A 16,007-nucleotide genomic window follows, 5' to 3' on the forward strand; every position below is an offset into this window, starting at 1 on the left:
TGGAGCAGCACACCCTCATGGAGCCTCAGAAGGGGGGTGGGGGTCCTGCGGCCCCCCCCGCGGCCACGCCATCCCCGATGGCAAACAGCCTCCGCAGCCCCTCTGCATTGATGTCACATCAATACCGGGATAAAAGCGGACGGCACCGCGCCGGCAAAGCCGGAGAATGTTAATTAGAGGGAAAGCCTCATTAAAACAGAATCGCAGCCCCAAGGGTGCAGGAGGGGACAGGAAAGCACGCCATAGGGAACAGAGGTGCTGCATCTGCGGGCGCCCCGTGGGGACGTGGTGGGCTGCATTGCTCCCCATGGAGCAAAGGGGATGCACTGCTGTGCCGTGCAGTCATACGGGTCCGGTGCAGCCCCAGGGTGAACCCCGTGTCTGTCCATGCACAAAATACAGCACCACAAGTGCCACAGCAGAGTTTATTTGTCACAGAGAGCTTTTCCTCCTTTCCTTTCCTTTTCTTTTTTTTTTGGCTGCTCAGCCCAGTTTGTCCTGACGGCCCGTTCCCAGCACAGCTCTGCCCAGTGGCTGCGGAGGAAAACGTGCCGACACGCAGCAGGGAGCAGGGAAAGGCACCTGCTGCCCATGGCACGGGATGGCATAGCACCCCACACCCGTGCCCTTTGGGGACAACTGTCACCATGGGCATGGCCTCCTCCAGGTCCCCAAAGTGTCGGTGCGGGGTGGATGCAGCACCGATCTGCTCTGAGCGCTGAGGGGATGGGGAACATCACGTCAGGAGTCACATCAACCCCCGCAGCAAAGGTGTCCAGTTAGAAAACAACAGCAACTTGAAAAGCAAAGAAATGAAAAGCATCTGCCAAAGGCAGCAGTTTGCAGCCGGGCTTCCAGAAACACTTCAGCTTAAAAAAACGAAACAAAACAAAAAAACCTCTCCTCTTTCAAAAGCACAGAAAGTATTCACAAGATGAGGTGCAAAATTCCTCTTCGACTTCAAAGGCATTTCTCCTGGCCCGGTACCCAGGCCCTGGCACGGCCCCTTGGAACGTCCTGAGAGCACCGCTGCCATCTGCCATCGCCCCAGGGCAGCGCTGTGCCGGGATGGCAGCACCCAGTGGGCATCGGGTTGGGTGGGACACAGCGTCACACGGAGAGAAGCAGCCTTTGGGAGCTCCCTGTGCAGGCCGTGCCATGCCTCCGTCCTTGGCACAGCGGAAAGTCGTGTTGGAAGCGCTCAGGTTTGGTCTCGTGCAGCAGTGGGAGCAGCAGGCTCTGCACGCCCCAGTGTAACTGGTGGACGTTACAGACTGCCCTGCCATGGAAAAGTACCACGGCCATCCACAGTAACACTTCCAGAAGCACTTCACCCTGATCTCACTCAGCGTTCAGCAGTTATCCTGGGTTGCTATAGGAACCTTAAATAGTTTTTGCATCCGACTGCTGTGTTAACACTGGGATTTGGGTTTGCTTTCTCTTCCCTCTGCAAGAAGAGGCAATTGACAAGCACAGGTGCAGGGGGGGCACCAGCAGGGCCACGCAGCCCCCCATGGCACCACGGGGGCTCGGGGTGCTGGGAAACATGCTGAGCCCCCAGGGCAGCCCAGCCCCCCCCATCCCTCCTGGTGAGACACCGGGGCTCAGGCTTGGAGCAGCTCCTGCAGCGCACGAGGTGAGGTGACGGGCAGCGAGCAGGTGAAGTTGCTGCAGACGTAGGCAGTGGCTTTGCCCTCCTTCCTCTCCAGGGAAGACAGGAACGGCAGCTGGCGGTAGAGGAATCCGGCGCGGTCTCCATCTGCGAGCATCAGCACCTGCAGAGGAAGGAAGGGGGGCTGGAGCAGCACGGCATCATCCCCTGCAATGGCTGCCCCGCTCCCACAGCTCCCCCACAGGCATGGCACAGCAATGGGCCGGGGGCTCTCAGCAGCACCGCTGGGATAATGAGCTTCTTTGGAAAGCAAAACATTTGTTCAAGCCTCAGGCCTTGTGGGTTGAGAGGAAAGGCTGGGAGCACACGCAGCCCACCTTGCTCAGCCCCTGCCTGGCCCTCAGCCCGCTCCCCCTGCCCTCCTCCCTCTCTGCCTTTGTCTGGAATTAATTCCAGGAGTGATTAATTACCAATTCATGTCCAATCTGAAATTCATTATTCATTTTTCTCACATGCTCCCTAAGGTCCTCTTGCGGGGCCAGGATAAAGGCGAGCCGGGGAGCTCGCATGCTGCAGCTGAGGAGATAATGGGATCCTCCATAATTACCCTAAAGACCATTAATAGGGCCGGGATCTCAACCAGGATCCTGATCCGGCCTGCCGGCCCCAGGGCGAACACAGGCAGGGAGATGGCAGTGATGGGGTGGGTGCATCTGGTCACACTGATGGCCCTGGAAGTGGCACAGGGAAAGCAGGCGGTGCCCAGCACAGCAGCACTGCATCCCAGCACAGCGCTCCTCCGTCCGCCAGCCCGTCGCAATCTGCCGGCGCCCTCAATGCTGCTTTATCATTGGCTTCTCATTACAGCGAGGATTTCAATGTGAGGTTTGTAAGGAATTAATTACTGGAGCGACCTAATTAATTGCGTTCCTGCAGCCCGGGCTGGCCCCCAGCGCCCTGCCAGCACCGGGGAGCGGGGGCGATGCTGACGTCTCCTCCAGCCCCGATTCCCAGAGCAGCTGCATCCCTGAGGCTGGGACTGAGGGCTCAGCACTGGGGCTGCTGCTGGGGTGGGAGGGAGGGAGAGGCCGGAGGGATGGGGATAAGAAATGGAGGGGCTGCACCTTGTACCCTGCGCAGCCAGGAGGGGCGGGTGCAGGAGGCACTGAACACAGCCCACGCCAACCTCGGTGTCAGACCCAGGCCTCATCTCCCAGCGCACAGATCCGTACGGTGGGCAGCTGCAGCCCGCTGCTAGAACACAAACTGGCTGTGGGTACGAGCGTGGCACTGTGTGAGTCCCAGTGTGATGGCCTGGGGATGCCCAGCTCTGCGGCGCTGTCTCGCTGTCACCCTCCATCACGCCCTGCTGACACTGAACAGCACAGACCTCTCGGCCCGGCCGCACTGACAGCGGGGAGCAGCGGCTGTCAGCACAATGGGTGCGGGGCTGTGACATCCCATCTGCTGGAGACAGGCTCAGCACCACGTGCTGCAGGAACTGCAGGGCGAACTCAGGTCCTGCAGCTCCCATAGGATGTGCATGGGGAAGCAGAATGCGCCCTAAGGGACCACACCTGGCAGGGAGCTCCCTGACACGTTCCTGAGCAAGAAGGAAACTCCTATTTCCTGCAAACCCCATCCCACTCGGTGCCCACCCTGTTCCAGCTCTGCATCCCATGGCACATCTCCTGCCTATGCCCAGCCTCAGCCTCCCAAACAAACACTGCTGTGCTCCTGGAGCCAGTGGCTGTGCCCCCTCCCAGGGCACACTGGAGGTCACCTGGAGTGGCTGTGGGGAAGGCAGAGGGGAGCTCACAGCAGCATGGTGCTTTTCAAGCCTGCAAACTGGGTCACCCACTGTAATCCTAAAGGGAGCAAGAGGAATCAAGGCAGGGCAGAGGGGGCTCAGACGCAGCACGGGGAGTGAGGCACTTTAGGGACGGTGTGGGGAGGACTGAGTGTTGCATCCCCACGGAGAGGGCTCCATTCCCTCTGACACCATCACTGACTGCTGCCAGGCACTCACAGAACACGGCCTCCACGGGCAGCTGACACGGAGACAGACAAGGGAGCTTCTGCTCAGCCTGTCCCAGCTCACCCCAGCTGGGTTACAGAGGGACACTGGTGCCTTGGCCAGGGGATGCTACGGCCACGCTGGGGATACAGTGGGACTGCAACAGCTGCAGGGAGTGTGGCTGCAGCCACAAGGACAGAACAGGGACAGGCTGACTGCCCTACCTTGTTGGGGATAAAGGTGGAGTGCACGCAGCGAAGCATCTCTTTGGTGTCTTCTCCTTGGGGGTCCCCACAGATCACCACCTGTCCAGCACAGATGTGGAGGGCTGAAGTTCTGTGTCCCGCTCCTGCACCCAGAAAGGAGGAGGGCACACCAGCTCATACCTGTTTGAGGGTGCGATGGAACACGGCAGTGGCCCGGGCCATCTCTGGCAGGGCCAGCGGGATCTTCTGCAGCTTCTCAGAGAAGGCAGCCAGGATCTGCCCAGCTTTTTCCACCCACTCCTTGTGGCCAGAGTATGAGGCTGCTCGGAGCAGGTTTGTGACAGTGACGGAGTTGGCAGCGGGCTCTGCTCCATCCTGGTCTGCAGGGGACACGGTGTCACAACCAGCCCAGTGCCAGCACCACCCCTGACCTGCCCAGGGTCCCCACGCACCGTCCTTCAAGCGCAGCAGCAATGAGGGGTCACCAGCCTCACTGGAAAAGTATGCAAAGCCTTTGGGGTCCCAGAAGAGCTTGTCCTGCGTGTGCTGGAGCTGCAGGGCCCACTCCAGCCAGCTCTGGTCCAGGGAAGCTTCATAGAGGTCAAAGAGACCCTGGATGACGAAGACGTAATCCTCCAGGAATCCGTGAATGGGAGCAGCACTGCAACGGCAGGCGGGGACAGACATCAGTGTCTGCAGCCCAGCAGGGCAGGCTGGGGGAAACTCTCCGCACTGCTGTCTGTGACCAAGGAGACACCGCCTTGCTTGGCTGCCTCCCGAGCTCAGCCCAAGCTCAGCAGTGGCTGTGCCAAGGCACCATATGGGGATAGTGCGGGTCTGCAGCAGAACAGAAAGGCTCCTACCAGCTCCAAAGACAAGAAATGGAAAGGATTTGGGCTGAGTGACACTTCTTGCACCACCACTCACCTCTGCTCCACCACATCGGCCTCGCCGCGGTAGCAGCTCCTCAGCAGCCTGCCGCTGCCTGGCTCCAGGAGGTGCCTGCGCACAAAGCCAGCCGCCTGCGCTGCCCGGCTCACGTACTCCTGCTTGGCCAGCACTGCTCCAGCCTGGGCAAAGCCCGAGATCATCAGTCCTGCGTGGGTATGGGGATAGCTCAGGCACAAGGGAACAGCTGGGTGTCACACATTTTCCTCCACAGGATGCTTCACACGAAGCTCATGCTCCCTGACATTCTAACTGCAGACCATCATCTCCTCTGCTCTCTTCCACCCCCCAGAAAGTCCCTCACTCAGCTATCATCCCAGAGAAAGGCAGAGCGCTGGAAGCACAGCAAGATCTCAGCCTTTGCCTGTGGGCACAAGCTGTGAGACTTGGCTCTGCACTGTACTTCCAGTTCAGGCTGCAGGCACATCCCACAGGGACAGGGACAGCACTCCATTCTCACCCCGCTGATAGGTGGTGGGCACAGACCTCAGCCCCATCCCCCCCAGTCCTGCCAAGCAGGCTGCGCCAGAGAAGAGTTTTGCTGCTCTCTGCTGGCAAAAAGAAAATAAAAAGACCAACACAGCAATATCTCACACCAGCAGCAGCCGCACAGACGGCTGTAGACCCACTCACCATTCCACGAGGCCAGCATCTTGGTGTCCAGGTGGGGCCGTGGGCGCTGCGCCCGGGCTGCCTGCAGCCTGTGCCTGCCCTCCTGCAGCGCAGCGCTCAGCTGCCCCGGCTGCAGCCCAAAGCGTGCGGCTGTCAGCTCTGGGGAGGAACGGACAATGAGGACGTTCTTGCCCTGCAGCTCCTTATGGGGGTCCTGCAAGGAGAGCTCTGCTCTAGGAACATCGCCCGCCCCGTGCGGCTTGGACCCACGTGCCTCGGGTGCAGCAAAGCTCCCGGTGAGGTCTGCACAACCCCTCACCTTCCTGGGGCTCACGTTGCCGTCCTCCTTCACCCCGTAGTGGTGCATGAAGACATCTCCCAGGGTTGTCCCCTCTGCAGCCCCCTCCACCGGGTCAGGGAGCAGAGCCCGAACCTCCTCAGCCGCCCACACACAGAAAGCGCCCTCCCGCTTCTTGCTGGAGGCGGCCGTCGGGTAGGAATCTGCATCCTCTGCACTGTAAAAGCCTCCGGTCTGGGGAGGAAACAGCAGGGATGTCTGGCTGTGGGCACAGCCCTGCAGCACAGCTCTGCATCCCAGGCACGGTAAGTAAGTGACTCCCCTGCCTGGCCCCGCTCGGGGAACACACCTGGCTGCCCAGGTCCCGCGAGGCGTACAGCAGGATGTCAGCAGCAACGTCGGCAAAGAACTCATCACCAGAGATCTGCAGGAAGACGAGGCGGCGATCACTCTGCTGCGTTACAACAGACAGGGGGGAAAGAGACACAGCAAGAAGTAGTGGGACATGTAAGGAGCTACAAGGGGGAGAAGTGCTGTGCAAAGATTTTAAACACGAGGCAGATTTAGAGCCTCAAGGGCTAGTATCACAGACCTGTACGGCACTCCTGCCTGCACAAGAAATGCACGGATGGGGAATAGGGGAATGCTCTGTGCCCACTGATGGGCAGCCCGAGCCCTGCAGGAGCCCACAGCCACACCTGGAAGGCTCTGCTGTACACAACTGCCAGCTGCCCCTGGTCATACAGCATCTTCTCAAAGTGCGGGACGTGCCAGTGCCGGTCAGTGGAGTAGCGATGGAAGCCCTGTGAGGAACACACAGATGTCACCGTCACGCACATTACTGCAGTTTAACCCCAGGGCACTCCTCCTACCTGACCAACGTGATCGTGAATGCCCCCATGTGCCATCATCTTGAGAGTGTGCAGAGACATCTGCAGTGCACGGGCCCCTTCTGGGGTTGTTCTGCGCAGAGCCCAGTAGGTGAAGAGGAAATTCAAATTCACTGAAAGACAGGGACAGGCTGCGGAGTGAGCTCTGTGCACCGGCCAGGCTCAGCCACAGGGACCACACTGACCTGGTGTGGGGAACTTGGGGCACTGTGAGAAGCCGCCATACTCCTCGTCGTAGGAGCCGGAGAGCTGCTGGAAGCAGGTGGTCAGCACCTCCTGGGCCGGGGGGGCTGCCTGATGCTCCTGTGTGCCCACCCGGGACAGAGAGTGCAGCGCTTCCAGGATCCTCTGGCTGCTCTGCAGCAGGGCCTCCTGGTTCTGCCTCCACTGAGTGGTGGTGAGAAAATCAGTGCTTCTTCTTCTTACCTTTTTTCTGCCTCCCAACCCAACCTTCGTCTACATTTCTCAGTGCCCTCCCCCTGAGCAGCGCATCCCCATCCCCATCCCCATCCCCATCCCCACCCCTTCAGCCGCTGCTTCCCGTGGCTGCTCCCACCAACACCACCTAACCCTGAGCACTGCCCCCAGCTGCCCGCTCTACCTGCTCAGCGATGCGGAGCAGCACAGTCCGGAAGCCCACATGATGAGCGCTGTCCTCAGGGGGGAAATACGTGCCCCCAACAAAGGGCTTGAGGTCCGGAGTCAGCCAGACGCTCATCGGCCACCCCCCTCCGCCACTGGTGGCCTGGGGGAGACGGGGCACAAGGATCTCATGGGGGGCTCCTCGGGGACACGAAAATGAACCTCGAGAAAGAAGGGCAGAGCGTGCCCCAGCCCTGCCGCGCCTCCCCCACCTGCACGAAGGTCATGTACACTTTGTCCACGTCTGGCCGCTCCTCACGGTCCACCTTGATGCACACGAAGTTCTTGCTCATGATCTCACCGATCTCCTGGTTCTTGAAGGACTCCTCCTCCATCACATGGCACCAGTGGCAGGTGGAGTACCCGACTGCAAGCGAGCGCAGCACGCAGGGTGAGGCCACAGAGCCACGGAGCAGCCCGACCTGGGATGGACGCACAGGGACCATCCCGGCCCACACTGCACCACCCCACCCCACCCCTCTGCCTGACAGCGGAGTCCCAGCGCTCCCACAGCTCCAGCTGTGCCCACCACCCTCCGGGGCACAGCCTTTCCAGCCCCGTGCCATACAGAGCGGAGGAGCAGCACTGAGGCATCTCTCTGGCTCGCCTCCCGCTCTGCACTCCTCAGCTCTCCCAGGACAAGGGCTTTGGTGGCCACGATGGCCCCTGAACGCAGCCCGCCTTCCAACAGAGCTGTAACAGCTCTCAGTGGGAAGGAATGAGCGTTGGGCAGCTCATTTACCGACCGACACGCATAATGGGACACATAAAGGTACACCTGGCTGCCAGTTACCCGACAGGAAGATCAGCTTGTTCTCCTGCTTCGCTTTATCAAAGGCTTCCTGACCCCACGGGTACCTGCAGAGGACGAGGAGCAGCCCGTGGGGCACGGCTGCCATCAGGGCCCGCTCTGGAGCTGCACATCAGGCAGCAGCCTCCTGGAGTCAGCCCTGCTAGGGGAGGGTGAGGAGGAGGGGCACGGCGTGCTCTCACCAGTCCACGGGGTTGCGGGCGTGCTGCTGCAGGTACGGGGACTTCTCGTAGATGAGCCGGTTGGCGGGGCGGGCCGGGCTGCTCCTCCCGGCCGTGGCCATGGCCGTGCTGCCCACTAGGAACACTGGCCTGCAGCACGGGATGTGCTCATTAGTTGGCTCGTTAATTCACTCGTTAATTCGCTTTGTTGCCCATGGGGAGAGCCCGATGTGGGGTGGTGCGTCCCCGGCACGCTGCACAACCACAGCCCTCGGTGAACCAGTGAAACCCCTCCTGGGCTCTGCCCCAGCACTGGGAGGGGGACAAGGAGATCCTCCTGGTGCTGGGGACACAGGGAGGGGTGCACGGATACGGGGGCAGCAGCAAGGGGTGCAGGAAGGGCACGTGGTGGGAACACAGTCGTGAAACGGAGGATATAAGAGAGATGCAAAGGGGGTGCAAGGGGAAGGAAGGCAGGAGGCGATACAAGCAGGATTTAGGGGGATGCAAGGGAGGACACAGCATTTACGAGCATGCAGAGGGTACAGAGAGGATTCGGGGGAACGAAGGAGGCACACGGAGAAAAGGGACGACGCAGGGGATCCCAGGGAGGACAGGAGGAGGCGCAGAGAGCACTTCGGGGCACGCAGAAGGGATGCAGAGGTCTAGGGAGGGTTCAAGAGAACGCAGGGAACACGGAGAGGGCACGGGGAGAATTCGGGGGATGCGGAAGGGGGGCAGGGAGTATCCAGAGCAGCGCACTGGAAGCGGGCAGCACTCCGGCACGCAGAAGGGGCGCGCGGAGCGGCAGGCAGGGCGCTGCAGGGCGCGGGGCCGGCAACGCACGCTGTGCCGCAGCGCTTCCCCCGCCCCGCCGCTCCCAGGGCCGCCCCCCGTCTCCCCCCCGTACCTGCGGACCCTGCGCAGCGGCACCGCGAACATGGCGGCAGGGGAAGGGGCGGAGCCGGGCGCCAAACGGCGCTCCCGGGGCCGCCCCCGAGCCGAGCCGAGCCGAGCCCGCCCCGCGCGGGGCGGAGAGAACGGCCCGGTAAGAAGGCGGCAAGCGGTGTCCGTTCCGGTACTTTATTGTGGCGGTCAGTTCATGGTTCCCGAATACCGGGACGGCCGCGGCGGTTCCGGACGCGGAGTCACCCCGCGTGGAGCAGCGCTGCCGGCTGCACGCGCTGAAGCACAACGCAACGCCTCCCCCCCCCAGCGGCGCTGCCCGCGGCACCGAGCGCCGCTCCCTGTGCTCCCCGTAGGGCGGAGCGCCCGGCCCGGGCTCTGCACGGGATCCGGGGGCACGGGGGACTGCGAAGGGCTCGCAGCCGGGACTGACCCGGGCTGGAGAGCGGGGACGCGGCGCCCAAGCGGAGTAACATCCAGAGCGGGGAGAGCGCGAACCGGCCGAGAGCCGCGGGGCGAGGGCAGCACGTTAAGAGGAACGGGGCGATCCCAGGGCAGAGGAGCGAAGAGGAGGCAGCCGTCCGCCCGCCCCAGGGCCGCCGTTCGCCCCGCGGGGCCGTTCCCGGCCGCGCACCGAGGCGCTGCGCGCAGAGCGGACGGTCCCGGAGCCCGCGGACCCCTCCGGGCGCGGTTCCTGCGGGCGGTTCGCGCTGCCCGCCGTCCGTTGGGAGCGGCGGGGGAACGGCCGGGAGGGAGCGAGAGCCCGCCCGCGGTGCCGGCCCGCGGCCCTCAGAGGAAGGGGTTGAGCCCTCCCTGGGGGGCCGGGGGGCCGCTCAGCGGCAGCAGAGGCTGCGGCAAAGCGCCGGGCAGCTCGGGGAACGGGCCGGCCCCCGCCTGCGGGAAGGCACTGGCGGAGGCGGGCAGGGCGGCGGGGACGCTGCTGAGCGGCAGCGGCAGGGACGCGCTGTAGGTCATGGCGTTGGCGGGCAGGGCGGCGGGCAGGCCGGGCACCGGGGAGCCGGTCCGCATCTGGTTGAGCGTGGGCTTGGGCTGCTCGGCCAGGCTGAAGGGGTTGGTGGGGGACGGCGTGCTGAGCCCTGCGGGAAGACAGGGGGAGCGTCAGGACGGCCGCCGCGCCCCAGTCCCGCCCCAGTCCCACCCCGCGGCTCAGCCCGGCACCCACCCGACAGGAAGGGGTTGCGCGTCTTGGCGGCCTGCGGCGGTGCCACCAGCGAGTCCAGGTTGACCAGCGAGGAGGCGGCGGGGCCGAGGAAAGCCTCGGGGGTTTTACAGTCCTTCCGCTCCTTGCAGGATTCGGGCAGCGAGTCGGCCAGGTTAGCGAGGTCAAAGCTCTTGGCCGGGTCCTGCTTGGTGCCGGGGAACAGGTCGCCAAAAGGGTCCAACTCTGCGGCGGGGGAGAGGGCTGTCAGCGGGCTGCCTGGGAGCGGACCGCGGGGCATCGAAGGCATCCCCACGGACTGCGGGGTGCACGCAGGACAGCCTTTGGCCACACCAGCAAGGAGCCAAGCACAAATGTGGGAGCAGCTCCTGGCTGGCTGTGGAAGCAGGGACGGGGATGCAGGAACGTCACCCCCTGCCCGCGCCGCCCCGTGTCTTCGCTTACCGGCGGGGCTGCTGGACTTCACCGAGGAGGGCGGCTGCGAATGCTCCATCTCCGGCTGCTCAGCTGCCTCGGGTTGCTTTGCAAACAGGTCGAAAGCATCCCCCCCTGAAGCTGGGGGGAAGAGGTGAGACTCAAGGAGGGGAGCAAGGGTTGGGAGGCATGTGGGGCTGCGGTCAGTGCACACACCAGCCCAGAGAGATCAGGACGGGCCAGATCAGGAGCCTGGCCTGGAGTGGAAAACACCCCCAGGCAGCACAGCCAGGAGGAAAAAAGCACGAGGTGGTTTGAAGACCAGTGCTTACATCCAGCTCTGGTTATGCTCTTGCCTCTTGGGACCAAAAGTCTGGGTAACTCCCCATGTGTTGTGGACACAGGACTGCCACAAGGTGGGAGGAAGCAGCCGAGGAGGAAGCGAGAGCAGCACCAAGCTCAGAAACACAGATTTCTCCTATAAACAGCCCCCATCTGGAGCACTGCACCTGCAGACACCAACCGTCCTGTCTCGGGCTGTTTTAAGACGGGCAAAGCCAGTAGGTATCAACAGGGGAACATCGCCCCACTGCAACAGCACTCCTCTGGGAGGGCTTCATTAGCTGCCATGGTAATTACAACAGCCTGACTAGCTTGCACTAGAAGCAAAAGGTTCCCTGAAGTCTTCAGCACACCAAGGAGCGAGAGGAGGTCCTGCAGGATGGCAGAGCTGGCTACAGGAGAAGGGGGGGCACCCGAGATGTCAGGCACAGCCAGCACAACACATGGTCTCTAGCAAAACCCCATCACCACCCAAGCTGCTTACCAGGGTTAGGGTTAGGCTCAGCCACAGCAGCCCAAGGGTCAGTGGCTGGCGTAGCGCCGGAGCCCTGGGCTGGTGGGGACGCGGCTGTCCAAGGGTCTGCAGGGGTGAAGCCAGATGAGGCAGCTGCCTTCCCCCATGGATCAGCAGAGGCAGGGGGGAAATCCCAGGGCCCTGCAACGGTTTGCTGGGATGTAGCGCCTGCTTGGGGCATGGGCTCCCCACTGCTGGATAGCACTGGCACCCAGGGGTCTGCTGTGCCAGTCCAGGCTGCTGGCTCCGCTTTGGGTTTCATATCTGAAAAGAAGGGAAACCACAGATAAGAGAATGCCGCATATCAGGGATGCACTCGCGGACTGGGGATTCCCATCAGCACCACCGCCCAGATGTACAAAGGACAGGGCAGCGGAGGGAGGAGAAGCCAAAGGTCTTAATTATGGAACATTTGGAATTGGACAGGGACAGAGGAGGGGAGAGGACTGTGCTGCTGCCCCAAGCTTCAGCAGCCCCCACCTGGCATATCCCATGGGTCAGCGGACGTGTGGCTGGAAGGAGCTGGTGCCGGCCCAAATATATCAGCCAGCTCCAGGATAGAGGACTGTAAACAGAAAGGGAATAAAGAAGTGAGGGGAGCCCAGGGCTGACCTGAGAGCCCAGCCCAGGGCCACAGCATCACTTAAGAGGCTGCATGTGCGGCCATCTGGGCTCCTGGTGCTTCACCTGGCTTTTCTTCATCTTATCCTCTTCCTCTTCTTCCTCCCCACCTTGGGCAGTCTCCTCCAAGGCTCTCTGCAGCAGGGAGTTCTCCCCTTGCCATGCCCTCACCTCCTGCGGGAGGGAACAAGGAACGGGGCTGTGAGCACCAGCAGTCCCGCAGCAAGAGCCTTCTCCAGGAGACAGACCCAGCGCAGGAGCTGCCACCGCATCCCCCAAAAGTCCCAGCATCTGAGCAGAGGGCTCCTCTGGGCTGAGCGCGCCGGGAGAGCGCACAGCGAGCAGCACCACGGCAGGGAAAGCAAAGCGAGAGCGAGAGTGCTGCCAGCAGCGGGGCTGCTGCACGAGGCAGAGAGAAGCCCAAGTGCGAGAGACGGAGCGCCCAGGGCTGCAGGGCACGGGTACCTTCTCATGCTCCTCTTTGCTCAGCGCGAGCGCTAGCTGCAATTGCCTTTCTTCATCTGTACTGGAAATTGGAGGAAGTGGCTTCTGCCAACAGAGGAAATTGGGTGAAATTTCAGCTGGACCTCAGTTTGCCGAGCGGCTTGGTGGTCGCCATCCTCACCGCCAGCACCCTGCGGCCCCTCGCCTGCCTCGCGCTGCCCGGCACTGGGAGCCCCGAGCAGCCCGGGCTCAGGGTCTGCACCATACAGAAGCTCACAGCCAAGGCAGCTCTTGGGAGGTTCATCCCCGTGCCACCATGGCAGCCCTGATGCGGGGTGTGTGTGTGTGCACGGCTGTACACGCGTGCAGGAATGTGCACAGCCCAGGTGGTCTCCAACAGACAGTGCTTTCAAGAGCATGTTCCTACAGCACTCATCACGGCAGAATGTGGAAGCTATAAATACTGCATTTCCAGGACAGAAATAGGGATACACACATGCTGTTCAGTCTCCACAGGCAGGGGAAGCGGGCAGTGCTAAGTGCTGTGCCAGAAGTATGTCTCCTAGTCCAGCAGGTCTGAGGACACGGTGCTGCCTGCCCAAGGACACTGCCCACGTGTGGGGACGCCCGCTGGCAACTGCGTCCTTTGTGTGCCTGGCCGTCCCTGTGTGCTCCACACACACTGTGCCAGCCAGCGACAATCTCAGCCAGCGTGCAAATAATCTGTCCCCAAGGAAACGGGGCCGTGGAGCAGATAGGAAAGGGGATGGGCCTGGAGGAGGCACTGCAGTTGAGGCCACAGCTTGTTGGCTGCCCACATCCCTTCACAGCTCCTCCTGCTCAAAAGGAGCAGCCACGGGCAGAGGCAGACCATTCCCTGAACAAACGGCCTCTGACAAAGGTGACAAAAATGAGTGACAGGACCAGAAGCCCTCGGTGGAAGTCGGTCAGGTTTGGTGAATGAAGAAGGGCCCCCCCGCCATCCCAGGGTCCAGGAGAAGCGCACGTGCCTGTGTCTCATCCATGGTGCTGCCTCCACGCCTGCTGTGACTGGGAGGCAGGCACAGCGCGAGCAGCCCGATGCAGTTGCGGGTCAGTGCACAGGCCTCGGGCAGCCCCAAGCCACCCCTTCTCCATAATGGCCAAAGCCCTGGGTACAGGGCAGCCCCGCCCCACCGCCCTACCTTCTCGGCCTCCTCCCGACTCATTGCCAGGGCGAGCTGCAGCTGCAGCTCCTCCTCACCCGTTGTCTGGGGACGCGCTTGCTCCAGGTCAGAGGCGAACCGCGGGGACGAGGAAGATGCTAGGAGAGAAAAGAAGGACAGGTGAAGAAGTGGTGAGGGGACTTTGGGGAGATCAGCCACCTGTCAGCCTCCTCCCAACCCCATCCACATCTGCAGCTCCAGAGTGTGGTCTCCCAAGGGGACGTAGCCCAGCATAAACGCTTACAACCTCAAATGAGCCACAGGTTCACGGCAGCTGAGCATCGCCTCCCAGAAAGAGGGAGCACACCCAGCGCAGCCTCCTCCCCGCCAGCCCCCGGGCAGGACTCACAGTTGAAGGAGGAGGGTGAGCCCCGCGTCCGGCCATAGTCGTCCCCATAGGGCGATGCGCGGCGGCCGTAGGTGGACTGATGGCTGCCGCTGCCCATCCCCTCCAGGGCCATGCGCTCCTTCGTCTGCAGCGCGTGCGCCCGCTCCTGCTTCAGCCGCTCCTCGTCCTTCAGCAGCGCCATCACCTGCTTCACCTTCTCCCGGATGTTGATGCCCTGGTCCTTGCCGTCACGATCCACGTACTGGAAGTCCTTCAGCGTCTGGATGGTGTAAAGGTTCTCCCGGCACTGGTGGGTCACCTTCTCGGAGCCGGTTTTGATGAGGTAGTCCAGCAGGGTGAGGGCTTTGTACACGTGCCGCCAGTTCTTGCCGCTGTCGTTCAGCCGTCGCCAGATCATCCCCATGACCTCGGCAAAGGCCACCGTGTTGAAGGTGAGGTCCGCGATCTCCGACATCAGGGAGCTGGGGGGTCCCCAGGGGTCATTGGAGGTGGCCTCTCGCACCTTGATCTCCGCCTCTGAATAGTTGTGCACGATGTTCTTCACCTGCCGGCGCAGGGCCGAGGTGGTCATCTCTGCGTGGTGCCCAGGACCCGCTGACAGCGGGCGCTCACAGCAGGGACGGAACGGGTGCTCACAGCCTCAGCAGTGCCTGCAGTGAGGAATGGGGACAGCTCAGCACCACCCCAGGCACCAGAGCCCCATCCCGTAGCACCTCGGGCACTTGTCAAGGTGGAAGTGCCCACTGCCATGGTGCGAGCTGCTCACGCTCACCAAAAGCAGGCGGGATGCCGGATGGAAAAGAATCGTACAGAAAACCAATAGCTAGCACTGCAGAGCTGTCAAGAGATTTGGCTTCAGATTCAGCAACATTTGGCTGAGCTTTTACCAGGCGCTTCTGGTGTTAGAAGCACCCACCTGAAAATGGCAGCTCCCTCCTCCACCCCCCAGCTGCCTCCAGGCCTCAGCCCCACGCAGCCCCCAGCACGCTGCCTGCAGCCCCGCTGTGGCTTCCAGGCTCCCAGTGTCACCCAGAATGCACCACACAAAGACCAACCCCACTGTGACTCCGAGTCTGTCCTGACCTACTGGCACCTGCAGCTACTCGGGTCATTTCTCCCAGCAAACATGGCTATTTTACTCCTGGGGAGGAACCACGGGGTCACTAAGTCAGAGCGCTATCCTCCAGCAATTGGCAGATAACACAAAGCCTCCTCAAAACTCCAGATTGTGCCCGAGCCTCCTCTGCACCTGGGAGGCTGCTGCTGCAGTGTGGTGGCAATGCTCCTGTGACCCACACTGGTATCACTATCAGCAGGGCCCCCAAAGGCAGCCTGTCCCGCAGGTTGTCACTGCACATCCCTCCCGTGCCAGCATCAGGAGCTGCCCCGATCCCTTCCTGCTTGTAAGTGCCCGTCCTTCATGGGCCATGCAAGCAGGTTACAAAACCACACGTCTGTGCTGAGCCCGTTCCTCATGACCCCATTACAGCTCTGTTCCCTGACCCCTCAGCCGTCAGGTGGGAAAGCACCACGATCCCCATCTGATCCTTGGGATCAGCAAAGCCGACAGGCAGCGGCTGCTGGCACCGGGTGGAGCCCCGCACGCTCCCGCACCAAAACTCACCGGCAGTTCTGCGATAAGCTGGCGGGCCCGGGCCTATCTCGGCAGCACAGCGCACACAGCACTGTGACAGCAGCGACCGGCAGCCAACAGCCGCCTCGGCTCCCAGCACCTCCCCGCACCGCAGCCCCGACACGCGGCTCTCCCGGCTGCCGACACCGCGGAGCCGACGGGCAGAGCCTGCGAGCCGCGCAGCTGCTCCGGCACCTCCAGC

General features: G+C 62.4%; 2 protein-coding genes across 5 annotated transcripts; both read right to left on the reverse strand.

Annotated features, from left to right (window-relative positions):
* Window positions 1-411: 411 nt before the first annotated feature.
* Window positions 412-9,228, reverse strand: SPATA20 (spermatogenesis associated 20). Of its 3 annotated transcripts, none has more exons than XM_085240056.1 (16): window positions 9,108-9,228; window positions 8,219-8,347; window positions 8,019-8,083; window positions 7,438-7,592; window positions 7,185-7,328; window positions 6,769-6,970; window positions 6,566-6,696; window positions 6,392-6,496; window positions 6,043-6,117; window positions 5,715-5,927; window positions 5,417-5,609; window positions 4,763-4,931; window positions 4,288-4,496; window positions 4,016-4,215; window positions 3,854-3,934; window positions 412-1,775 (listed from the first exon to the last, which is right to left on the reverse strand). In XM_085240056.1, exons 1-16 carry the CDS (start codon window positions 9,137-9,139, stop codon window positions 1,605-1,607), a joined length of 2,274 nt encoding a protein of 757 aa, XP_085096182.1. In that variant the 5' UTR covers window positions 9,140-9,228; the 3' UTR covers window positions 412-1,604. The 3 variants fall into 3 exon arrangements, with proteins under 3 accessions (XP_085096182.1, XP_085096184.1, XP_085096183.1); XM_085240057.1 differs by lacking the exon at window positions 412-1,775 and adding an exon at window positions 2,242-3,769; XM_085240058.1 differs by lacking the exons at window positions 8,219-8,347; window positions 9,108-9,228 and having other exon boundaries at window positions 8,002-8,020.
* Window positions 9,229-9,264: 36 nt separating this feature from the next.
* Window positions 9,265-15,936, reverse strand: EPN3 (epsin 3). 2 transcript variants are annotated; one of them, XM_085240061.1, is made up of 10 exons: window positions 15,797-15,936; window positions 14,173-14,822; window positions 13,803-13,921; window positions 12,640-12,723; window positions 12,241-12,348; window positions 12,034-12,118; window positions 11,524-11,817; window positions 10,728-10,838; window positions 10,287-10,508; window positions 9,265-10,200 (listed from the first exon to the last, which is right to left on the reverse strand). In XM_085240061.1, exons 2-10 carry the CDS (start codon window positions 14,741-14,743, stop codon window positions 9,893-9,895), a joined length of 1,902 nt encoding a protein of 633 aa, XP_085096187.1. In that variant the 5' UTR covers window positions 14,744-14,822; window positions 15,797-15,936; the 3' UTR covers window positions 9,265-9,892. The 2 variants fall into 2 exon arrangements, with proteins under 2 accessions (XP_085096187.1, XP_085096188.1); XM_085240062.1 differs by lacking the exons at window positions 12,640-12,723; window positions 15,797-15,936 and having other exon boundaries at window positions 14,173-14,743.
* Window positions 15,937-16,007: the final 71 nt, after the last annotated feature.

This window comes from Meleagris gallopavo, chromosome 20, assembly GCF_905368555.1.
Source record: "Meleagris gallopavo chromosome 20, MGAL_WU_HG_1.1, whole genome shotgun sequence".
NCBI lineage: Eukaryota > Metazoa > Chordata > Aves > Galliformes > Phasianidae > Meleagris > Meleagris gallopavo.